The sequence below is a fragment of the Uloborus diversus genome, chromosome 8, assembly GCF_026930045.1.
Source record: "Uloborus diversus isolate 005 chromosome 8, Udiv.v.3.1, whole genome shotgun sequence".
In the NCBI taxonomy this organism is placed as follows: domain Eukaryota; kingdom Metazoa; phylum Arthropoda; class Arachnida; order Araneae; family Uloboridae; genus Uloborus; species Uloborus diversus.
In genome coordinates, this window is record NC_072738.1 from 152,644,527 (window position 1) to 152,671,783 (window position 27,257).

Below are 27,257 nucleotides of genomic sequence, written 5' to 3' on the forward strand. Positions count from 1 at the left end.
TCGTTCAGACGTCAATGTGTAAATAATGCGAAACACTCCTTCATTGTCTAATAAAAGAATATTTTATAGAACTTTTTAAATTAAAAGCTACACTTAAAATACTTCTGTTTTCTTTTTTTTTTTCTTTCTTTCTGCGTTTAGCCATTGCCTTTTGTAAAACAATAACTCAAAAAAAAAAAAAATGTTTTGAATTTTGACATCTTGAATTCAAATTATGTTTTTCGCAATCACGAGTGTGTGCATGTAGGCGTGTGTGTGTAGTTGTGTAAGTATGCGCATGTGCGTAGGACATGGATGCAACCAGCATCGTGAGGACCCGGTCGACGGTGATGCTGCAGAGGGTGGCGGTGAGAAAATAAAATCAAAGGACATCAAAACAGTCAAATGAAAGCAATAAGCAATCATGATTGCTCAAAAAAAAAAAAGAAAAAAAATATATATATATATATATATATATATATATATATATATATATATATATATATATATATTTGAATTTTTGGCATCTTGAATTTAAATAATGTTTTTCGCAATCACGAGCGTGTGTGTGTGTATGTATGCATGTGCGCGCGTATGCGCGTATTGTGTATGCAGTGTATGCAGTGCTGTGTGTGTACGCGCGTGTGCGTGTAGGCGTTCGTGTGTGTGCATGTAAGGCATGTGTGTTTGTGTCTGTGCAGGCATGAGTGTATGTATGTGTGTGTATGTGTATGTGTATGTGTATGTGTGTGTGTAGGTGTGTGTATGTATGCGTGTGTGTGTGTATGTATGCGTGTGTGTGTGTGTAGGTGTGTGCATGTATGCGTGTGTGTGTGTAGGTGTGTGTATGTATGCGTGTGTATGTGTAGGATATTGACGCAACCTGGAGACGGTTTTCGCCAGAGGAGCAGCATCGTGAGGCTGCCGGCCGACGATGGTGCTGCAGAGGGTGCTGGTATGGAAAATAAAATGATAGCACATCAAAACAGTCAAATAAAAACAATAAGCAATCGTGATTGCTCAAAAAAATTAGCATGCACAACTTTTTCACAGAAACATACAACAAAACCTCATTGTCTTGCTAGTCATGTTGCAATAGACAGTGTAGAATTAATGACTCTTCCCGGAGATAATTTATTAAAAGGAAAAATTATTGCCTTTTCTAAATCGGTAAAAAGAACTCGAAAAATAGCCGACAGCGTGAAGTTTCGCCTTTAACAGTATCCAGATGGGTCAATAGGTAATATTTGCTCTTAGATAAGTTTACTGGTTTTTAGGAATTAATTTTTTTTTGGATAATGCTTGAATAATTTTCCATGCGTTAGGATGTATTAGAGGAGTATTCTGCACAAAAGTAGTAGTTGTGGCTAATTGTGAACTTTTTTTTTTTTTTTTTTGACTTCGTCAAAGATTTAACAAAACATTAATTTGCGTGTTAGATTGAGTTTTTGTCGATTCTTAATTATAATTTAAATAATATTTTTCTATTTACTTTCTCTGTCATTGTCCGTGCATTTCACATTAAAATCATTCTCGCAAGACAAAGATAAAATTTCAAATTATTTTCTTCCCTTTCGAACAACATGGAAAAATATCGTCAAAGAAAGTGAAAAAAATTATTGTGATCAACTGCCTATTTTATTAAATGCATGTTTTTCAGAATCCATTATCTGAATATTCGGCTCCAACTTTATGACACTGGAACTAATTCTACTTTCTCTTCTTATTCTTTGAAGATACAACGGGCCACATGTACCAAATTCGCGGGCTGAATGTGACCCGCGTCTTCACAGCGATTTAATTGCGGTTTGGTTATCCCATTCAAAGGCTGCTGTGGGTCCTAATGATAAGCACAGCAACCCTGAACCAAATTTAACCGAACAATGAAGCAGGTGTCATGTCATTGAAGCCGAGAGTGCCTAAAAACTGGTGGATGAAGAAAATTTTTCTCACCAGTGAGGTGCCGTAAACATACAGCAGATAAATTTACTTTATCTACCAGTTTATTCGCACTCTCAGCTTCAATAAGGTGACTTCTGCATCCCGCATGATTAGTTTCGTTTCCAATCTGCGAAATTTACAGCGAGGTCGAAATTGTAGCTTCTGGATAGCTCAACCCGCCTGTCGGATATGCTGCGCATAATATTGCTACACGTGCGCCAGTTTAATGCCAGGTCCTATAGCATATGTTAGTTTGCAGGTATATAGTGCGCGAAACAAAATCAAATAATGCTAAGTTTTGTTTGTAATGTTATAAAATCGGAGAAATGACAAGAAGTCAGAATCCGGTTCACTTTGGTTTAAGCTAAAACTACTTTTGTCTTTTTAAATTACGGGTTGGACCATCTCGAATCTCGTTGCTAGAAACAGCATCGGGAAATTACTTTCCTAAATTGCTTTTAAAAGCCCTTACATATTTAACTAAAACCGCCGCGCCGGTTGTGTTATGACTTTTTAATAATACCACGCATTATGATCTTTCACATAAATTAGGATTTGAAACAAATTCTCTTTTTTTGATCACAAAAAAGCCTCCAGAACAATTACAGTGTTTGTCCACTGGGTTAATTCAAATAACCAAATTTTCCCCAAATAAAGTTCGAGTATGAACGGTTTGCTCATCAACGGGTATTTATATTCTCCTGTTTCTGTTTTATTTTTTAAATTGATACTTCGTTCATTTTATGTATTTAGAGCAAATTTTCACGGAATAAATTGACCTTGCTTCGCTCGAGTCTCCAATCTGTTTAATGCTGCGTCTTCCCACGTAGTGCGGTATATTTTTTATATTTTTGTGTGCGATGACCCAAACTTCTGCCGATGTTCTGCGAAATTAAAAACGCGCAATTCCATTTTACATCAAAAGACTTTCTATTCATTCCAAAATAAACCTTTAACATAGGTGCAATACATTTATCAAACATATTCACATCATGTTTCTAGGTATAAGGTTGGATATTTACATTTCTATGAGGCTAATTTGCTGAATGATTATATAAGCAATCCAATATGTTCATATTAAAAAAGGCAAAAAGTTCCATTACTTTTAATTTGTCATTATTCGATTTACTAAACAACGATCTATACGATAGACCAGCCAAACCCCATCCGTCTTTCTTAGGTTAATCCAGATAGACAAAAATCAGTAAATATTATTACTTTTTTTTTTTTTTTCAAAAAATAAATAAATAAATAAATAAAATTCGATCGTAAATCGCTTTTTGCCGCAACATAATCGGCTAAAATGTATCGGATTACGGAAAAAAAGAGAACTTCATTAAATCATGAATTGAGCTGGATAATCTCGATCTTTCCTTTGTTTACATTCCGTTACTTGATGAGCCGTGACCTTGAAAGAAGCATTTTCAATGTGGTGACGGTCCCTAAACCGTTTTTCGTTAATAACTTCTGTTCTACTGCACGGAATGCAGTGAAATTTCGTATCCTGGCTATATTTTGCTGTCTAAACATAATTATGTAGCAAAAATTAGGGGTTCCCATTTGAAAATCAAGAGTTGATGCTCATTTTGCTTTGTATATGGTCCCTTATCAAAATTTTCCCTACGTAGTTTTAAAGAAGACTTTAAACCCTGTCGGATGACACCTTTCTTTCCTTTCTAGCATGTGTAATGGTCGAATATTAAAAAGTGTTTCATTTTTTTTTCTATGACTGTACAAAGAAATTTGTTTCCGGAGGGGGGGTTTGATGCACCCTAATGGACACTAGCCTGGACTATATTTAGAAAGCTAAATGTTCGTTAGAATATTTCTTAAAATTTTATGAATTTGTAATTTAAAGTATTAAAATCTGACCGTATCTATATCTATATATATAAAAATCTCGTGTCACGATGTTTGTTCGGGGTAAACTCCGAAACTACTGAACCGATTTTTATCAAATTTCATACGTATCTGTAATTTGGTCCAACTTAAAAGATAGGATAGTTTTTATAATTTTTTATTGCAAATTTCATATTAATTATGCAATAATAGTGTGAATTAATTGTTTAGTTCTAAAAATTCTTAATAGATGGCGGTGTAAGTTAATTAATCGATATAACTCTAACATCGTATGACTTACTCCTAAAAACACCATGATAAAAAAACTCAGAAATGTTGCTTAGAATTTCCATATAACGTTTCGGGATATTACAGGTTATTATTCACTTCCTGAGAAAATCAACAATATTTTTCAAAACGTTTCCTTGAATTGCTACAAATTGCAGATTTCACACCGTTGTGAAAAATATTTTTATCCACCAGTATCAAGATTAACTAAACGTATTAAATAGGTGTATCGTTTTCAAAGCGATTACGGTTCGTCCAGATTGACTAAACGCCCAATGTGTGCGAAAAGACATCTGGATCACGAAGCTTTGCAAGAGTTGCATTCGAGATACTTGCTTGAGATCTGTCTTCGCGTTGGGAATGTGTGCATTAATGCTTTGAGAGCTTTCTTAGAAAAGCAGGAAGGTTCCAGGCTATTATATTAAACCTGCGTTAGACTTCTCTGAAGGTGCAAGAATCAAAACTTCCTTTAACTAAGAAGACTACTAAATTCTTCAAAAATATTCCAGGTTAATTTCAGGAAGTTTAATGAATTTAAGCGGAAAACAATTATTTTCTTTATTTTATTCCTCAAGAAACTTTTAATATCATTAATTCTTGCAAAGATACGTTCGCAACAGAAAATTGCAGTGACATTTGCATCGTCAGGCATTGCTGCTACTTTTTTTAGATGGTAGACGAACAGCACATTCAGCTTTAAAGTTGCCTATTAGATATTCATAACAAACAAAACTCAATGTGTAACATTTAAGAAAAAAAAGTGGAATGGATGTAGTGTTGCAAGAGAGGAGTGAAATTAAAATTTCGGATAAGTGTACTATGGCTCATGAGTAAAAGCATTCATTCGAAGCACATCATAAGATTGTGCAAGATTTGAACGGCAACGATAAACTTTTAGGCGAAATTGTCTGAATACTGTCTGGGGACTTCCGGCAGACATTACCAGTTATTCCGATGAAATCAACGCATGTTTAAAACAATCGTTTTTATAGCGTAATGTCGAGATAATGCGATTGGCCATGAACATGCGAGTATAAACGCAAAATAATCTAATCCCTGAAGTATTTTCTAAGCAATTGCTGGGTATTGGAAACGGTGAAATGGAAGTGTATCAAAATATACAGTACAACAAATAGACAGACATTTTCTACACTGCCGTTGAGACGAAAAGTGAACTGATTAAGAGTCTATTTCCAGATAAATTTAATTTTTTTTTAAATCATAATTGCCTCTGTAATCGCGCTGGTTTTGTAGCAGTTTTGGTTTCGGTAAACATTTTCGAACAGACAGGAGTATTTGTGGATCGTCAATTGTCGACTGTCAAATACATAGCCCTATGCATGTCACAAATTGTATTTATTGGTCGCACAAAGTCATTGGGAGTTGAGACTTTCTAATGCAGGTTTGACGTAAGGAGAAACAGTATTCGTCAACTGTTTAAAACAATTTTGACGACATTCTATCCAACACAATCATCATTTTTTAAAGAGAAACTATATAACATTTAACGTTTGAAGACGTATTTCATAATGTTTACCAAACACACAAATATTTAAATCCAGATTTTACACCAGAGATAAATATGAAGTTTTAGTTTTAACTGAAGGTGTTTGCGTTTTAATTTCAAATTTGCCACTTAGTTATTATGATATGCCGTCACCTGACAGTTGGGCCACCGACTTAGTTAACACTGATTTTCAACGTATAACAACAGAGCAATGACGCTGTCTTAGCTACAATTATTGCGAATAATGGGCCATTACTGACGGCTGGAAAAAAAAGCTCCCCATTGATGCTGAACAAGTCTATACAGTTGTCGATGAAAACAAAGCAGTAAACATTCCAACTGAATTTTTAAATTCCCTGGATACACCAGGAATGCGACTACACGATTTCCGGTTGAAAATTGGCTCAACAGTTTATTATTTTTCGCGATTTAAACCCACCTAAATTTTGCAACGGTACACGTTTCTTCATCAAAATTCAGCAATTTTGACGATAAAGTTTAAAGGAGAAAGGTTTGTGTTGCCACGTAATCCATTAATAGCGTCATAATTTTCAAACACATTTGAAAGGCTTCAATTTTTGATTCGTTTAGCTTTTGCAAAGACCATAAATAGATCTCAAGAACAAACAATGTCTTCTTTCGGTTTGGACTTGAAACATAAATATTTCTCTCATGGGCAACCATATATCACCTACTCACAAGTGGAAAGTTATCATACTTTTCGTATTAGCAAAAGACTGGTTAAGCAAGAACATTGTGCACAACTTAGTGCTTAGACAGTTTTCAGTTTGCAAATAATAGAAACAATAGTTCGAAGTCAATGTTATCTACTTCATTGAAAAAATTTAATTATTATGTTTTTAATTTAGTTAGTGTATTTTGTAAAGAAGTTATTGATTACAAACTATAGAGAAAGCAGACGTGAATAAAATGTTGTGTAGAATCTAAGAGCGTATGGTGGTTTACGCTTAGCTTCTACAATCGGTTATTTTACAATCAGTTTCGATATTTACTATCACTTTCAAGTTATTTTTGCTTTTTTTTTGGCCTAAGTCATACTTACAAATTTTACTAAGCGTAAGTATAGTGCTTTTTCCATAAAAAAATTTAGTTAGTACTGACTGAATTCAATAAGTACTTTCTTCAGCCTGCACTGTAAAAAAAAAAAAAAATCCGAAACGTTACTGAGTAAAAATTTTCTATACTTGCTTGCAGTTCTGGCTAAGCTTTGGCTATGTTTGCATTACTGCTTATAGAAGTTCCTTAATAAATCAGAAAGGTGCTAAGCTTTTTTTTTATTCCTTCCTAAGTTTACACTAAAGTTCCAGAAACACGACTAACTTCAAACGGGAAGATCTTCGAATTTTTAAAGAGGTTTCCGAGATAATTTCAGGAAGGTTATTAACTTTTATAGGAAAACTTTCCGGGTTTTGGCATGACATGTTCCTGGCAAAAATTGGCCACATCAGCTGCCCATAATTTTCCAGGAACATTTATGAATCGTTTGTACATTAAATCACGCCCATTATCAATCTCATATGTTTTAAAATCGGCTATACTATTTTAAACTCCATTAAAAATATTTATTTGATTCTATCAAAATAATGAGTAAAATTTTATTTTAATCCAACTTCTTTGCCACAGCAACGCGTGGCTGGGTCAGCTAGTATATATATATATGTATCTCAGTCCGTTGAATTGTCACTTCTAAATGGCTGTTTGGCTCATGACATCATCACTCTCACGTGGCCAGGGCCGCAGAGAGCCAAGGCCGGCCCCTTGTCAGTTATGTCGGAGGGCAAAAAAAAAAAAGAAAAAACGAAAAGGGAAGCGGTAAATGAAGATAAAAAAGGGGAGAAAAGAAAAGGGGAAAGAAGAAGAGGGGAAAGAAAATAGAAAAAAGAAAAAAAAATGGAACTGCTAACTAGAAAACAATTAACTCTATTTTAAGTGCCCCAACAGTAAATACCAAAAGAGTAAATTTTACTTAATCTTTACGTTCTCTCTTATTACCCCCCCCCCCTTTTTTTTCTTTCTTTTTTCTTTCCTTCTTTTTTCTCTCTTTTTTTTTGCGTCAGTGTCGCCGGGTGCCCTCATGGCCCGGGCCCTTAGTTTCCGACTAGGCTGACATGGCCTCTCGTCGGGCCTGCACGTGGTAGGCATGGCGTCATCACCATTTGAGGAGCTGCAATAGGCTGGTATTTTATAAATCTCACATTCTCTCCCCCCCCCCCCATGAAGTATTAACTATTTTAATCTAAATAACAATTCTCATTTTCCTTTTAGGTACTTGACATCGAACTCCTTGACGCATTTGAAAAGACGACATTTTGGAAACATGACGTACTTACTGACACTGTATGTAGAAAGTTTGTAATATTATTGCATACTATATTGGTTCATACTCATTTCTTATGATGATAGACTATTTCTCTTCTTTTTTTTCTGCCAAATTTTCCCCAAATCTCGTTTTTAAAAACGCTGCTAAATCTCATAAGTTAAACTACTAAAAAAACGATAATTGGTGTTTCAAAACTGCGCTAAATAATCTTTTCGGAAGATATATTTTCAATTATTTCAGGAATAATCTCTGCTTTCCAATTATAGCTGCAAAAAAAGTAAATCTTAACGAAATATGAGACCGGATACAGTTGATACAGGGGAAAGTTTTTACAAGAGCTTGAGTTTTCGACTGCGTATGCGTCCAAAGCTGAGAGATTTACGAAGAAGCTTTAATGCTGTTTTCATTTTTATTGTACTTTTTCGTTTGAGAGTTATTCATAACAAATCGATTCCTTTCGGGTTAAGACCACTATACACTGTAAAAACGATTCAGAAACGTTCCTGGAAAATAATAGGCAGCTGATGTGCCCAATTTCAGCCAGTAACATATCTTACAAAAACCAGGAACGTTTTCCGATAAAAGTCAGTAACCTTTCTGAAATATTAAGAAATCTCCCTTATTAAAGCCAGTCATGAAACTTCTAGAAAAATTAAATAGATTTAATTTATTTGATTAGAACCTTCCTGATTTACCAAGAAAGCTCCAGAACTATTAGAGCAACCACGGCCAAGTTACGCGAAATTTGCAAGCAAGAACCAAGCATATTCCTTGCCTGCAATTCCTGCCTGGCAAAGCCGTAACTATCCAGTGACTTATATGCTCCCATTGGAAGCTTAGTCAATCCGGACGGGCCATAAACAATCTAAAGCCGATACACTTAATAAACACGCTCCGTCAATATTTAAACTGGTAGCAAAAAATATTTTTAACACCAGTGCAAGGTCTTCATTCCGGCATCTTTTAGGAATTCTGGAAACTTTTTTGCGAAGATACTTGATTTTTTGGGGAAATAGGTGAAAACCTCTGAAATCACGAAACGCTCCACGGAAATAACTAGTAACATTTCGGAATTTTTTTACAGTGTATAAATGAAGCTGACTTATCCGACATGTTGGTTCCAAATCTATCAAGGGACAAAATTAGTCTTTGTGCAAAAGCCTCGTTGCAGAAAAGTGGTGCACAGATTTTGGATGTGTTTCCCGATCGATGTTTAATTATTTTGTTCCGTAAATGAAGAAGTTTTAATTAATACAAATTTAAAACAAACAAGGTGTGAAAGATTTACCTTAAGTGACACTTTACTCAACTTGTCATCAATTGTTTTACGACATAGCAACCAACGAATATTATAACGTATTTATAAATACTAGAAACAAGTAACGAATAAATACCTTTGTGCTGAAAATTTAAATAATCAATTATCCAACGTCTTGAAGCACAAAACATGCAAATTATTTTAGACACGTGTTTCGGTGTTACAAAGAACACCTTTTTCAATGCAAAGCATGCTTCTTCTGATCGGATGACTTTTCATCCAGAAGCTCACACTTATTTGTATTGAAAAAGGTGTTCCTTGTAACACCGAAACACGTGTCTAAAATAATTTGCATGTTTTGTGCTTCAAGACGTTGGATAATTGAATATTTTACTAAAAACAGGGTTGGATCCAGAGACGTCTTGGAACCAAAATGTCGGATAGGTCTTCCTGTCCCTTTCAAGGGATTCTATTTCGTGACGTCTACAAATGATATCACGCTTTGAGGGAGGCAGGGGGCGGACTGGACCGCGGCCCCATCGGCCCGCAGGCTGGCTCCCTCAAGTCTCAACAGCTTTTTTTTATTGTTATTTATTTATTTATTTATTTATTTGCTCACAAAATTGTGCAATTATTTATTTATTTATTTATTTGCTCACAAAATTGTGCAACTTCACTTTGCTTTTTTTTTCTATTCTTTAAACTCGTAAACCTGTGTATGATCCCCCCCCCCCCCCCCCGTTCTTTGAATTTATTTATTTATTTTTATTTTTGGCAACTTTTTTTTGGCACTTTTTTGCACCTTTTTTTGCCCACTTTAGAGGCCAAGGTTGGCGCCCTCTTGTGGAACCCAGTCCGCCCCTGGAGGGAGGAGAAGGTTCGTGAAATTGTAACAGTTTGTGACAAAGGTAAGAAAGGAAATGTGACACCAAGAAGTGTGATATCGCAGGGTTTTTTTGAGCAATCACGATTGCTTATTGCTTTCATTTGACTGTTTTTGATGTCCTATCATTTTATTTTCCCACCGCCACCCTCCGCACCATCACCGTCGACCGGCTCTTCACGATGCTGCTCCTGCAGCGAAAGCCGTCTCCAGTTTGCATCCATGTCCTACACACACACGCATACATACACAACTACACACACACACGCACACATACACTCACACATACACAAACAAATGCACACACACAAACGCATACATACAGACACCTACACATACACACACAAAAACATACACACAACTACCCACACATTCATGCCTGCACACACAGACACAGACATATATGCCTACACACATACACATACACCACACACACACATTCATACACACCACTATCCACACACTTATGCCAGCACACAGACACAAACACACATACCCCCTACACACAAACACACATACCCCCCACACACAAACACACACGCCTACATACACATAATCGTGATTGCGAAAAACATAATTTGAACTCAAGATGTCAAAATTCAAATTAATTTTTTTCTTTTTCTTTCTTTCTTTTTTTTTTTTTTTTTTTTTGAGCAATCACGATTGCTAATTGTTTTTATTTGACTGTCCTTGATGTCCGGTTCTTTTTTCAACCCCACCATCCAGTGCAGGCGCGACTCCTCCCGGTAGCGGCTGTTCCTGGTCGGTGGCATCCATGTCCTACACACACGCGCCTTTGCTCACATACACACACGCCAGTGTACATACACACAAGTCTACGCACACACACAAGCCTACACATTCATAACTTTACACACGTAACCGCCCAAGAGCAGGGATAGGAACCGTTTCTAGAAACAAGCGAATGGGGTAGTAACCAATTAGTAGGGTTCTGTCGAAACTCCTGATTGCGAAAAACATAATTTGAATTCAAAATTTCAGGATTCAAATTAATTTTGAAAATTCGAAAGGTTTATTATTATTATTATTATTATTTAATAATATACGTGTGAAAAGCTGCGTGACATGCGGCAATGGGGAAGGGTAAGATGGAGTGCAGCACAGGGAGGTGGCGGATAAAAAATGGTGACCAAAGTGTGGCATATTTTAAGGACAGTCTCTTACCTATTTGATTATTGTAAATGCAAAATCTGTACACTGGCGAATACTGTGCTCTTCAATAACTGATTGCTATTTAGTTTCTAAAATTGATCATTTCATATTGCTTTTATTTTCTGCTCTTAATTTGCTTCTAAAATATACGCATCGAATAAATGTTTATACTTCCATTTACCAACAAGATAAAAATTTTGCAACACGCAACATCTACGAGCTAAAACCTCCTGTTCCTAATAAGAGAAGTTATTATAATTATTTCAATTACATAAACTGCCAAACTTATAACGCTTCAATAACAGAATGCTAATTAGTTTCTCAAAATGTGTTATGCGAACAATTTTATTTAAACTGCAACGTATATTTCTTTGCCCTAAGATCATAATAACGCTTTTGGGATTTACAATGATTTACGGCTCTTATTACTTTGATTTTCTACTTTTAATTGGCTTTCAAAATGTACGTTTTAAATGAATTGTTGTGCTTTTATTCACATAGTTTCGTAAAATGCAGCATCTAAGTGCTATAGCCACCTGCTCCTCGTAAGAAGAATTCTAGTTTCCACTAATATCATCATTGTGCTTAAATGCAAAGCTGAATTTTCTCTCTAATTCCCCCGGAGGCAATAACTATTCTAGTTAGCAAAGATATTTTAAGGCTTGGGAATTTGAGCATAAGTTTGCTCTTGCGTCATGGCTCAAAGACTTATCTATAGTCAAAGAAAATATGCATTCTTCTTTTGATTAAATTACTTCTGATCAATAAAGGGAGTTTATTTTATTCAATTTATTCGAGAACATGATTAATAGAAACAAAGACGGATTTACTCTCAGTCTGTTTTTTTTTTTTTTTTTCACTTTTTTAACTTAAGGGGTCACAGTCTTTCAAACATTTTTTTTTAATTAAAGTAAATTTTATATTTCTTTGAAACCATAACATGCATACTTATTTCTTAATCAATAATTTATTTTCAAAATTTAAAAATATTGCCTACTTTTTTTTAAAATTCAAAAAATTGAAGAAAATTTCAATTTTTTAAAATCCCTAAGGCTTTTTTTTTCTTTTTTTTTGCACTAATTATTTTTTTTTTTTTTTTTTTTTGCTAAACGATCACTATAATCATCTCAAAAAATCTGTGCATTCACTTGCTTATGAGTTTATTAGAAAATTCTCTGTGATTAATTATGTAAAAAGTTTTTCTTAAAAAAATTAGCTTTTAAAGGTTTAACATGCTCTAAACATTTGAGTAATTTATAAAATGCTTATCCAATGCACAGTTTTATCAAATATGTTATCCCAATTGCAAAAAGTATTACTTTAAAGCTGTATCTTTAATAGAAAAAAATCCTTAGGGATTTTAATGACATGAAAACACAAAAATACCATTATCGAGAAAAAGCAGTTCAAAGTTTTTTTTTTTTTTTTTTTTGCATAAGAACACATAGCGAGCATGGCCTAAAACCACTCATAACTTTTTAAATATTTGAACTAAAGCAATGAAACTTTTCCCCTGTGTTCAGAATAGTTTTTAGTTTTGAAATAAGCAATAAAAATATTTTTGATCATTTCATCATTTTTGAATTACTGTAACCCCTTAATTTGGTGAATAATTAAAATCAGAAGCTTTAATCACTGAAAAAGAACTTTAACTTTCACTCAGTTGTGACGTTAAAAAGGGACGCCATTGCTTTGATGCACGGTTGCGGCGCGGTTGATGCAAATTTTTTTACCACCACTGTAATATGACAGGTGCGAATTTCTCCCTCGTTTCTATTCCAGTCCATTTGTAAAAACTAGTATGTTGTGGCCATCACGAAACTTTCTTCTATATTTTTCCTTTTTCTGATCCCTCCCCATGCTTGACGAGGAAGCAATATTCCTAACAAAAACAAAATTACACATGCAAAAACTTGACGACCATCCCAATGTCTGAATTATTGTAAAAACAAAACAAAGAGCGAAAATGGAAAGTTACTTTAAAAGCCTTACTTGAATTAATTACAAATATTTTATTTATTAACAAACATAAGATGGCAACAGTTAAAATTTTAAATCATTGAGATAATATTTCCGATCATTTCCATACAATTAAAATCACGAGAAATACGCAGACGACAATCTATTACGATTTATCTTTCTTATTGTTGCATTAATAAAACTATTTTTATTCGCAAAAAAAAAAAAAAAAAAAAAAATCAACACCTCTTGGAGCGATTGGAGTCAAAATTGAACCAAAGCCTGTTTACGTATGGATTCACATATATTCCAAATTTCAACCAGAACGTAGCATTACTTCTTGAGATAGGGCACTCACAATGGAAAAAAAGAACGAGCGATCGCGCTACCACCTTTTTAGCTGTTGACACCAAAATAAAATCAGCTCTTATACCCACTAAGGGCTACTTGTCAAAAAATTTTTGTTTGATTCCGTTAGTTATTTCTTGAGATACAGCAGTTACAATTGACGACAAAAAACGTTCTATAATTCAACCCCCGTTTGAGCTATTGACACCAAAATTGAATCAGCACCTGCTCCTGTTAGGGGCAACATATGGACTAAATTTTGTTTTATTCCGCCAGTTACTTCCTGAGGAATAGCAAGCACGCATAACTCAAAAAACGTCCCATTGCTCCACCCCCCTTGGAGGAATTCGCGCCAAAAACCAATGGGCACAAGTTCACATAGGGGCATATATGTGTACCAAATTTCGTTCAATTTCATGCGGTAGTTTTTGCTGTAGAGCGGCCACAAAAAACTGGTCACACACAGACGTGACACACACAACACACACACACAGACAGACATTTTCCAAAAATAGTCGAAATGGACTCAGCACATCTTAAAACGTTCGAATCCGTCAAAAGTCGAAATTCGAAAATTTGCACGAATCCAATACTTTATTCTATACATTAGATATAGAAGAAAGTAATAAGAACATCAACGCGTTGCGTCCTATCGCAATCGGTGATTACGAAAACACAATTTGAGAATCCAAGATGTCGAAATTCAAATGCCTTAATTCCCCCCCCCCCCCCATACTTTTTATTAAATTTTAACATACAGTCATTCATTATATTTTTGCGCCTCGTTATCTCTATTTTTAACTACCCTACGCTTATTCTAATAAGAAGTTTTAGTTTGTTTTCGGAAATAAGCATTGAAAATCAAATGTCAAATAGACGAGCTTGTTAACTAGAATAAGACAAACAGAGATTTGTCTGAAATGCAAATGAGACGATCACAAGTTTTTCGCAGGGATGTGAGCTTGGAAGGACTAAATCTTACGGGAAGGATCCTTAACAAAACGTTAATGAATAATTTATTGTCAGAAGTTCAACATTAAGTTCCAGTAAAATTAGAATTTGGAATGACATCTCCGCACTGGCTTTAACTTTTTATTGTTATCAAAATGAACAGCGTGTATTCGAACTAAAGCCAAAGCAATTTTCTTGATTTTACTTCTTTTCGGAAATAAATTTTTAGTAAAAAAACTTTTTTTTAAATGGGTGTGTCGTAAAGACACATGATATAGAAGGAAAATTTTTATATTTTATTTCCCTTTTTCTCTTTTTTTTTTTTTTTTTTTTTTTTTTGCATTTTGAGCTGTCACTTCACTCACAGTATTTCTCACACAACTCTTGTTCTTTCTGTGCCTAACTGGTGAAAATGCACAACAAAATTGTGTATTTTACTGAAAAAAATATTATAAATTCTGGAAACAACGCTCGAAATGCGCTTTTTAATTGTAGCGAAAAACAATGAAAAATAATAGTTACTAAAAAGTTAAATTGTTAACAAAAGTTCAAAAACAAATTTCAAGGCTGAACTTAAGCAAGGGGAATTGCACTTTAAAATAGATGACGTGAATAAAAGAAATCTCCGAAAACCTACATTATTTGAAAAGTGTTTTGCATAACTTTGGCTATATTTGCTAAAATTCTTCAGTAGTTTTCCTGGCCAATCAGTATAGCACTAAGCTACTACTATAAACATATTCAACTTTTCTTAGAAGGTTCTCAATTTATTCCAGGATCAATCTGTTTTTGATTAGTAAGGTTTCTGAATTCTTCGGAAAGATTCCGAGTCAATTCAGCAAGTGTACAGACTTTTAACGGGAAACTTTCTTGCTTCTTGCTATATTTGTTACTGAAAGAAATTACACACATTAGATTCTCCTTTATTTTCCAGACTAATTTCTTTTTTTCTTTAAAAAACAGTGTAAGCGAATATTCAGTAAATTACCGCCCATTAGCCAGGTCTAAAGCAGAAATACACGAAGTGCACCGCCAGCTCAGTCATTTCCAGCCGAGGACTGCAGTTTCGTGCTTATTAACACTCAACAGCCCGGCATAGGAAAGTGACTGAGCTGGAGATGGAAAACCAATTAAGGAAGCCAAGAGTGCGAAACAAACTGGTAGCTAATATAGAATTAGCAGACCAGACGAGTGACCGAAGCAATGGTTCGGTTCAACTCGAAGATTGAACGCGAGGCAAGGTATATTCAGTAAATTACCGCCCATTAGCCAGGGCTAAAGCAGAAATACGTGAAAAAATGACTGAAGGAACTGAAGGAAATGACTGAGCTGGCGGTGTAAGCGAATGTTTGTTTGTTAGTTACATTTAACACACGAGAGCACTTTATGGTTTGGGAACTTGGTTACTCAGTCACTTACCCTTTAGCTATTGAGCACACTCACACACAAACACATGCAGAGATTAGAAACAAAATTAATTTGAATTGTACGACTACGTGGTCATAGTGTTCGGTAATTTCAAAGCATTTAAAACAGCTTAAATCTAAATATATGAAGGTGACGGGTTTATTTCTTTCTTTCTGTTTCTTTCTATGTACCCGATGGCTAGAAGACTCCATAGCACCTACAGCTCTGAAACTTGGCACAAAATTCGAACGTACCACGGCGGTGTGCACCTTGAAGCCCAAATTCCGAATTTCTAATTAGTTTTTTCTTAATTAAATGCTTTAAATGATTATTAGCCCTTTTTTGTGTTTACTTCGTCACAGATTTCCAACCAATTACGTCAGGAAAATATTTTTTTCGTACTTTAGTGTAGGGAATTCACCATAAAATGTGATGATCGAAAAAGTTTGAAGATTGACCAATTTTTGAATTTTTTATGAATTTTTGAAAAAACTTTAATTTTGCGTTTTTTCCCGGGTTTAACTTTTTTCTAAACCCATCCCGCCAAAAGTATGAGAGATTTCTTTTTGAAAATTTAGTATACAGTAGTCAAAACATTTCTCACTCTTCAAAAAAAATTCAAAAATACGCGATAGTTTTTTTTTAACAGCGAAAAATAATAGTCATAAAAAAATTGCAAGACATTTTGTTTTAGACGGTTACAGCCGTTCTACTTTGATTTCGTTTAAGACTGGATAATACTTGCATATACAGTGAAACCCCCGATTTTACGTCCGCCAAACCTACATTTTCCCACATACGACATTTCCCATCGAGTCGTATCATCAGTTTTGCTGCTATGTATTTCTCGCATTTTACGTTTTTAACCCAGTCCCTTGAGAAACGTAAAATCGGGGTTTCATTGTGTTTCACCTTTAGAGCAGGCATTAAAATGGACCCCAAGTCACGTGACTCAACAACGAGGAATAGTTGGCACGTTTTACGTGAAACAAGCGAAAGAATCCAGATTTCTTCCAATGATTTGCTTTAAACTCTGTCACGTGACTTGGCGTCTTGGTTTCATGAATGAAAGTCTTCACTCCCTCCATTTTATCTCTTCTCAATGGTCTCATCACAATCTTCTACTTCGGTTAGATAAAAGCATTGAAAATACCCTTTCCTTTTCTTTTCAGAGATCTACAAGACAACGGAATTTACACAATTGAAGTCGATGCTTTTGATATGCTAAAAAGATTGGATTCCCTGTAAGTATCGAAGAAATTTAAGTAAATTTTATCGAAAAGTTAAATTTAAATTCATTATGGTGATTTTTCTTTCTGGCCTTTGAAATGCATTTGGAACTTTATTTTGAGCATTATTGTTTGATATTCGCGGTATTTAATACTTGTAAAAGTGACATTTATATTTATTAGGAGAACCACCAACTAAGCTAATTGATTTTCCGGGTTTTTTACGTAATTTAAACTCGGACTTTTCCAAGGTTTTCTAGCCAATTTTGCTTACTTTTCGCAGACATTATTTGCTTCATTATTTTTTAAATTAATTCACTTGGCAATTATTGTAATGGATATTTTTAAATATTTTAGTTGTATTTAAACATAAGTTTTAACAATAAACTGGATTTTGATGGAAAGTCATTAATCGACATTTTCAAGTTTCACATTTTGCACATACAAAAGCTTACAAAGAACAAATTTCAGAATATTGCAATTTTAATAACGTTTAACTTAACGCACAAGGATGTCGTTATAATTATGCTGTCGCTGATTGTACCTTCGACATTTTCATAAATTAAATAAAAACACAGAAAAACTTTCATAACTAGCATTGGTTTTTTAAAACTATTAATAGTTTTCATTTTCTTTTTAAATATATGTGAAATCGTACGCATTTAACTTCTGATAATTCAAATTTGTTCTGATAATTTTATGAAAAATTCCTAAGAGAAATCGCCCATATATAAAAAATGTTAAATTGCAAAATTTTATGTATTTTTTTATCAAAACGTTTAATGATTGAAACTTACAATTTTCTCAGCATTTTCAAGATATATCCAGAACTTAACTGAAGTGAAATTTTAAGGCATTTCTGTTTATTTCATTATTTATTAAATTTCAATCCATAGTCACTTTAAAAATGAAGAAAAAGACCGTTTTTGACCGTAAAAACAGCTGTTTAGGAAAAACTGTCAGTCCAAAATCAGAAATTTTACTTAAGGATAATTACGAGTCTAAAAATAAAATGAGGTGAAAATTTCAAAGAAATATGTGAAGTAGGGTTTTTGAAAAAGGAACATGAGTTTTTAAATTAACGTTTTGAGAAAATCGCGTTTAAGAGTAATATTTTACGTACATTTCAAGGTCTTAAGGTACAAACTTCCAGGTATAAATTTTTGGTTTCACCACCCGCCCCTCAAAAGCGTCGTCCGGGTTGACCTTCCTCCCCTTCCCCCGCAGGACGCTACTGTTTGCACTAAGGCTACTATATAAAGGGAGCTGACTTATCTGACATTTTGGTTCCAAAATCGTCGGGGAAGGAGGGGCAAAATTAGTATTTGTACAAAAGACTCGTTGCAGAAAACTGGTGAACAAGCTATAGATGTATTGCCTGATGAATGTTTGAATTTTTGATTTTGCAAATGAAGATGATTTAAATAATGCAAATTTAAAACAAATAAGGTGTGAAAAGGAGGTTCATTACAGTAAACATTTCCCGATACATTTTTGTTGAATTTGTGAACTAAGTTATCTTTCTAGATTTACCCTAAATGACATTTTATTCAACTGATTTTCAATTGTTTTACGAAATAGCAATCAGCGAATACTATAGCGTAATTATAAATACCAGAAACAGAGTTGGATCCAAAGCCGTCTTGGAACCAAAATGTCCGATTTGTCAGCCTGTCCCTTTCAAGAGGTTCTAGTTTAACCAATTCAGAAACGGTAAGCTGGAGAGAGTGAAGACTTTCATTCATGAAACCAAGATCCCAAGTCACGTGATAGATTTTAAAGCAAAGCATTGGAAGAAATCAGGTTTCTTTCACTCGTTTCACACAAAATGTGCCAATCATTCGTCATTGTTGAGTCACGTGACTTGGGGTCCTTAGGTCAGCCTTTGCTAAGCCAATGATTCAAATTATTCCCTCCATTTTAATATCTGCTCTAAGGTCTATGCTATGGTCATTCTACAATTACAATGGATTTACTGAAAGCCAAATACGTGCAAGAACTGTTATGAGTAAGATGAATCCAGAAAATTCTGGGAGGCTGGTCCAATCAGCAACCTGGAAATAGAACTCTGCCACTGTCCTTCTCACCTGAACACTAAAAAAATTCAGAAACGTCACTAATTATTTCGGTAGAAAGTTTCGGGATTTCACTGCTTTTCATCTATTGCCTATGAAAATCAAGTGTTTTTGTCAAAACGTTTCCTAAATTGCTAAATTTTTTACTTATCGGAATTATGGCGCAGACAGCACCATTGAAATTTTTAGAGAAAATCAAAGAGTTCCATTCCTTGAGTCAGTGGCGTCACTAGGGGGTGCGTTTCGGCCCGGATGTCACCCGTCTGGGGTGGTGACACCCAAAGTGGAATTGCAAGTTTCTGAAAAATATGAAGCTAAAATGCATTTTTAGGACTACAAAATTCAAATTTTTCCGGAGGTAAACCCCCGGAACACTACTCTTTCACCCCACATCATGGGGTGAATACTATACTCAGGATTAGATTTATATTGTCAGTACTTGGACTGAAAATAGTATGAATTTCATGCTTACAAAGGATACTAATTTTTCTTGTCGAGGGAGAGGGGGGGGGGGGCGTGACACCACAAATTTGCGCCCAGGGTGACACCGATGCTGGGTACGCGTTACTGCTTAAGTTTCTCCTCATCTCTAGTAACAATGAAAAGCGAAACGTTTTCTTTGCCTGATCCGTAACCACTTTTGCACGCTGGCGCTGGTATAAAACAAGATGTAGCTTTTATCTATCTTAATATTCAACTTTGATGAGTCCATTAAAATATTTTAAAACTCTTTCATAATTATTTTACGAAATGCGGAAAAACAACATAAACGCATAACCGAATTATAACTAAATCCCGCATCAAATAATATGAACTCCGTCAAAAATAACGTGCTCCCGAACCGCACTGCCCTCTAGCGGAATTCCTCAATTTCGTCTTCAAGAATCGCCGGCAAAACAGCGGCGGTCGACACACTACTCTTTCTAGGCATTATAGCATCGCTATCATGGCCAAAGCTAGGTCAGAACTACAAGTAAGTATCAAGCATCTTACTTGATTGCAATTCTTGCAAAGCTACGTTGAATAAAGATTTATTCTCTCCCTTTGGGAGCTTGATCAGTCTGGATGAACCATATTCGTGCTGAAGCTGATACACTTTATAAACACTCTCAGTTAATCTTTAAACTGGGACCTTTTTTTTTTCAACTGAGAGATGTCTGCATTCGTACAACTTGTAGCAATTCGGGAAACGTTTTGACAATGATCTTGATATTTCCAGAAAGTGGATAAAAACCACTAAAATCCCGAAATATACTCAGTAACATTTTGGAATTTTTTAACAGTGTTCGGTTAGTGGACAATGTTCGTGCTCCCCTTCTGGGCAATGTAATTTAGTATTTGTAGCGCCATTACACTCAGTAAAGAAACTCAAGAGGAACCCAATCCAGTCTTACTTCAACTTTAAAAATGTTTGACTTACGCTTCTGTCATTCTAACCGTCCATATATGGGGTGGAAAATACTAAGAAATAGTTCCAGAGAGACGCTTAGAAATTCTTTCGTCGAGACAAAAAAAAAAAAAAAAAAAAAAAAAACGAATATTACTTCAACCCATCCATGTTGATAGCATTTTTTCGTATCTTTAAAACGATTGCATGAATATTTCCAGCTATTTTCTTTCGGTAGTATATGAAACAGATTTTTTTCTTGCAGTGTTACTTGATTCATGAAAAAATGTTTCCGTGTGACGAAAAATCTTTCACGTAAAGTATCTGGAAAGAAGTTATTGTGTAGCAATGCTGACAATTGCATAATACTCTCTTTCAAAGCATTGCAACATTATAATTCAATAAGTGCTTTTAGGTTTCGAAATCAGCCACCTATAAATATTTTCTTTTTCGGAATCATTGCTACACGTTAAATCTCTTCTCCTTTAGGGAGGACTTACTTTGTGAAATTATAAGTTTACTAGGAAGTCGCTCATCAAGGTATGACGGGTGAAACTTGCTTCTACATTTGAGCGAAGCCATTGCCTGTTTGGTGATCTTTTGATAGTTGAAATTGTAACCCTAACTCCAATGGATTAACTCTACACTGCAAAAACGATTCAGAAACGTTCCTGGAAAGTAATAGGCAGCTGATGTGCCCACTTTCTGCCAGTAACATGTCTCGCAAAAACCAGGAATGTTTTCCGCTAAAATTCAGTAACCTTCCTGAAAAACCCAGAAATATTTTCGTTTAAAGCCTTTGTGTCTCTGGAAGTTCAAACTCACCTGTGGTAGGGATAATATTACATCGTGGCACCTTCCTGACTTATCATGACAGTGCCAAAAGCAGTACTGCAAGCATGGCCAAAGCTAAGCTAGAATGGCAAGTAAGTATCAAGCATCTTACTTGCTAGCAATTCTGGTAAAGCTACGAAGTCCATACTTATTCGCGCCCTTTAGGAGTTTAATCAGCATGGACGAGCCGTAAACGAACTGAAGTCGATACACCTTATCAGTACTCTCAATTAATCTTTAAACTGGGAGCTAAAAATATTTTTTTACAACAGAGAGAAGTCTGCATTCGTGCAACTTGTAGCAATTCAGGAAACGTTTTGTCCTTGATACACGATATTTCCAGGAAGTGGATAAAAACCATTAAAATCCCGAAAGGTTACACGGAAATAGTCAGTAATGTTTCTGAATTTTTTTACAATGTAAACTCCAGTAGGTAGCGCTCAATGTTGACCATTTTTTCGTTTCTTCATTCCCCTGAAATGACACAGTCTTACCAGTAAAATTGTTAAGTTGCCGGATCGAGTTCAGCCTTGTCACAATAAAGCCTTTCCCTGCATGTTAAACATTACCAAAACACATTATCAAATCATCAACACACGCAGTTTTGAAACACGCGCGTTACTCGATCATCGGCTATTATTAGCGATTGTAATGCCGGTATACCGGTATTTCGAGTGATTTTGAAATTTCGAAATATCGGTATTTGCTGAGGTAAAATACCGGTATTTTCGGTACTAGTTGAAAATAACCAATATTTTTAGTTAAAGAGTTTTCAATTTAATTTGTTAAATGTACAGTGCTGGCCAAATTATTAGACAAAAGAGTTTTTTTTTTTTTTTGGTTCTTTGTACACTATTTGTACTAAAATACTATTTATTTTACAGTTAAAGTACAGTACATACTGTACACTGATTATTACGTTATTTTAGCATAATTTAAGGTTTGTGGCCTACCATTAACATAACCTCAATCAGCTTAAACAGTTCACTAGTTCTTTTCATTAGTGTGTTCTGTTATATTTAAAGTTAGTTTTAGTTAGTTAGTGAGTATGTGTATGTGAGTATATATAATAGTGAGTATAAACAATATTTTACCTCCTTTTTTAAAAAGTTAAGAAATGGTGTAAACCTTGTGAAAAGTATGCCAAAAGACTTAAAATGCTCATCAAGAACAAGGGAATGCATACTAAATATTAGACTGTTCGTTATTTCACTGTTCGTTAATGTGTCTATAGTTATGTAATCAATAAAGAATTTGCTTTTAAAACAGTCTTAGTCCAATAATTTGGCCAGCACTGTACGTCCTTTTATTTTAAATGTACATTTCTTTTTCCATGATAAAGAGCCAAAATCAATTCATTGATGTAAAAATTTAGCTTCAAAAGCACAAACTAATAGAACATAATTAAATAAAAGTAGCAAAAAGATTCCATTATGATATTTTCATTACTGGATGGTGAGATAAATCGCACTTTCATGCTCTAATGTGCTCCAAGTTTTTCTTCTTTTCCAATTCCATGATCACTCACTTTCCCTTTCCTGAAAGTTATTTTCAAGAGTAATTTAGAATTAATTTGTCTCTTAAGTAATTTGTTCCTACGATCAATTATAGTAATACTTTATTTATTTATTGTACTGAATTTGACAAAAACGTTTTTCTTGTTAGAATTACAAATAGTAATTTGTCGTCACCGGTATTGGTTTGTTCTCCTGTCTCGCTATTAACTTTATACACTGTAAAAAAATTCAGAAACATTACTATTTCTGTGTAACCTTTCGGGATTTTAATGGTTTTTATCCACTTCCTGGAAATATCAAGTATCATTGACAAAAAGTTTCCTGAATTGCTACAAGTTGCACAAATGCAGACTTCTCTTTGTTGTAAAAAATATTTTTAGCTCCTAGTTTAAAGATTAATTGAGAGTATTTATAAGGTGTTCAGTTCATGTGCGGCTCGTCTATGCTGATTAAACTCCCAAAGGGAGCGAATAAGTATGGACTTCGTACTTTTGCAAGAATTGCAAGCAAGCGAGATGCTTGATACTTACTTGCAATTCTAGCTTAGCTTTGGTCATGCTTGAAGTACTGCTTTTGGCACTGTCTTGATAAATCAGGGAGGTGCCAAGCTGCGTAGCATTATCCCTACCCAAGATAACTTTGAACTTCCAGAGATACGACGGCTTTAAACGGAAAGATTTCTGGATTTTTCAGGAAGGTTACTGAATTTTAGCGGAAAACTTTCCTGGTTTTTGCGAGATATGTTACTGGCAGAAAGTGGGCACATCAGCTGCCTATTATTTTCCAGGAACGTTTCTGAATCGTTTTTACAGTGTTCTTGGTAAGAAGGCAAAATAAGATTTGGAAATTATATAGTGTTTTTTAAAATTACTATAGAGGTAAGGCACAAACAACTGAAACATATTGTCAGATATTTGCATAATTATTATTAAAGAATTTGGTAGAGAAAACGAAAACGATTAAAATAAACTAACATGATCAAATTTAGTTAAACACATCCTAAATTTCATATCAAATTGCTGATAAAGGCAAACACAAGCCCATCCTGATCAAGAGAAAATCGTTGAAGGTGATGTTAATAATGGAAAAGTTTCGTCCTTCGAAGAGAAATTACAACAAGTGATAAATTCAAAAAAAAAGAGGAAGAAGAAGATTAAAATATTAATACATACAATTCAAAATAAATAACATACACACAAAAAAAAAGAATTTATCCGAAAATAATACGCAAGAGACTAAATTATTTGAAGATGAAAGACTAAGATGAAGGATTATTTGAAGATGAAGGAGGCAATTAGAGGAGGTGTATCGCTCTTTGTTAACAGTACCAGCGGGCTGCGTGAATTCAGAAAGAGTATTTTCAATTGCAGAAAAGTCGTGCACTAAAATAATCACGAGGATTAGAGACAATTCAATAGATGCATTAGATTTCTTACTCTTGTTGATTTTTAATTATGACATTTGTTCCTTTATCTGAAATTTGTTCACAACACTTTTATAAACAATACAATTTTTGCACAAAATTATGAAGTGTGGCAGCGAAACAATATGTTTGCGATTATTTTCTTAGAAATTTCTAATACCGGTATTAATACCGGTATTCCGGTATCAGGTTTTAAAAATACAGGATACCGGTATTGCATTTTTGGTCCGGTATTGCAATCCCTAAGCATAATCTACAAATTTATTTATTTACTGATATTTACGCAGTTGCAAATAATTCGAGCAGCAATGTATTCATAAAATTGTACATTGATTTTTACCTATATTTTAGCCAAAGAAACATGTAATCAGAATCAAATAATATGCAGTATAGCGTCAAAAATTCGAACTAACTGAGACCATAGGTATTTTGGATTTTCAAATTGTTCGGATTTTCGGAAATAACCAAGAAAATACCTTTTAGGAAAATAGTATGCCGTTCAATAAAACAGAGTGGTTATACAATATGTATGTATAGGTACACGACATACGAGTACATAACGCTATACAGTCAGACCTCGATATAGGGTCACCCGCTTATGAGGTCACTTTTTTAAAGTCCCGGCTCACTGAATAGGAATTCTGTCATGTATTATCGGATAAATGGTCAGGTCATAATACATGAATCGCTTATAAGGTCACTTTTGTCATATTTCTTTGAATGATTTCAGTGCCTAACAGATTCACTTCCAAGAATTCACCGCGATATATGATCCTAAAAAAGTGACAAGTCGTTTTTCCTATTAACGTCGCAGGTAGTGCACAGAATGTAGTAGCAAGTGAGCATTACGATAGTGATACTAAAATATGACGCAGTAATGCGGGCACTCAGCGTGTACATATTGCGCTCTTTTAAAAATCATGAGAAGCTGAAGAAATTTTCAGAAAATAATTAGAAACCATTTTGTTTAAATTAAAGAAAAAACACATTAGTCCTGTATTAATGACAATTTTAAGTAAGCTAAGTTGCACATCAGTTGTTTGCTTGGGGATATTTGAATGCAACTTTCCTCTAAATGAAAAGTTTAAAAAAATAATTTCAAAATTTCTTATTGATTCCGAAAATTTAAATTGGATCAAATCAATTTAACTATAATAACCTAATTAACTGATAGTTTTGAATGTATTAAATTTTGAAGTGATTTAATGAATTAAATGTTTATTTATCAATGAATATATATGAATCGGTTATGAGGTCAACCCGCTTATAAGGTCAGTTTCGTGAAGTCCCGAGGGGTGAACTTATATCGAGGTCCAACTGTAATATGTAATTTCATTTTTAAACAAAAATTTACCCTTGTTGTTTACTGAACAAAAAGGAACCTTTTTGAAAGGAGCATGGAAGTGCGTTTGGATTTTTGACACTTTACTGTAACTTTTAAAATGCTTCATTTTAGGAACCTGAAGAATAATCCTTTACGACACATGCAAGCAGCCTGTTTCAATCCTTTGATATCGCTTCGCTACATGTAAGTATTCATTTCTTTATCCATTCGTTGGTGAAAAAGTCAGCGGAGTTTCAAAAGGTTTTAAATTATTCGAACATTCATAATATTACGAAAACGCTTCTTATATTAAATCGGAATAAAGCTAAAATGAATGCCTGAGTAAAAGCTAAATAGGTATGTTGAAAAGTTTTTTTAAATATTCTTCCTATTAGAAATCTGACTAATCGCTTTGCTTGTAGATACTGATCAGTGTTTCGCTTTTTAACCCTTTTGTTACAATAGACAATAGAGGATTTAATTGCTGGGGAAATAAATGCACAATGAATTGAGTTTTACAGGATCTGTTCTTCTGAGCTTTTTATTATTTTTATACTTTATCGAATTTCTAAAAAACAATTGAAAGGAAATATCTCATGCTCCCCCCCCCCCCCATGGGTTGTTTTTGTTAAAACATTCATATTCTATATATTTCTAAGAAATAAATAAATATATGGGAAATTATACCTGTTTATTTATTTGGTATTTACCTACTGCCAGACATTTTCACAAAAGTGTTTAACTTGTAAGCTTGTAAGTTGATTTTTCGTTGTTATCTATGCCATTCGGGAACCCGAATTCGAGTAGTAATGCTACTCGATTTTAAGGCAGAGACGTACGGCTTCCGTTTCAACGACCGCCCATTTCTAGGTAGAAGTCCGATTTGGCTCAGACAACACGATAGATGGCAGCAACATCTGTGGTCAGTTCGATAATTTAGAACCAGATCAGAAGCTGAATAACTTCTGGCCTAGCACCCCCAGAGGTATCGTTTCACTTGGAGGACTTTGTGATCACGAGCATATTTAACGTCCCCCAGTCACTCTTAATGAAAACGGTGGATCTTCGTCGGATCGAACCAGGGACCCTCCGGTCACAAGGTCACACGTGGACCGAAAAATGGCTGAATTGGGGTAAATGACGTATTAATGCGCGTGCAACTTCGCGGATCTTTTTTTTTTTTTTTTTTCGAGCAATCATGATTGCTTATTGTTCTCACTTGACAGTTTTGAATTCCTATGATTTTATTTTTCCCCGTCTCCCTCTGCAGTGCCACCGTCGGCCGGTTGCCTCACGATGCTTCTCCTCTAGAGAAAACCGTCTCCAGGTTGCGTCACTTACTTGCCTACCTTTACACATACACCTACACACACAAACACATACACACACGCATACGTACAGACACCTACACATACACACACACAAACACATACACACACATACACATACACACACAAACATATACATACACCTACACATACGCACAACTACTTACATATACACATACCCCCCCACACACACAAACACACATACACATAACTACCCACACACACACACATAAGCACTCATGTCTACACACATACACCTAACCTCC

The 27,257-nt window shown here is 34.6% G+C and overlaps 1 protein-coding gene across 1 annotated transcript in view; it reads left to right on the forward strand.

Annotated features, from left to right (window-relative positions):
* The window catches only part of LOC129227647 (relaxin receptor 1-like), a 69,832-nt gene that overhangs the window by 17,426 nt on the left and 25,149 nt on the right, over positions 1-27,257 (forward strand). The window contains exons 2-4 of the mRNA XM_054862237.1: positions 7,841-7,912; positions 17,047-17,118; positions 25,796-25,867. Of these exons, the coding sequence (XP_054718212.1) occupies positions 7,893-7,912; positions 17,047-17,118; positions 25,796-25,867 (164 nt within the window). The 5' untranslated portion in view covers positions 7,841-7,892. The remainder of the gene's footprint in view (positions 1-7,840; positions 7,913-17,046; positions 17,119-25,795; positions 25,868-27,257) is intronic.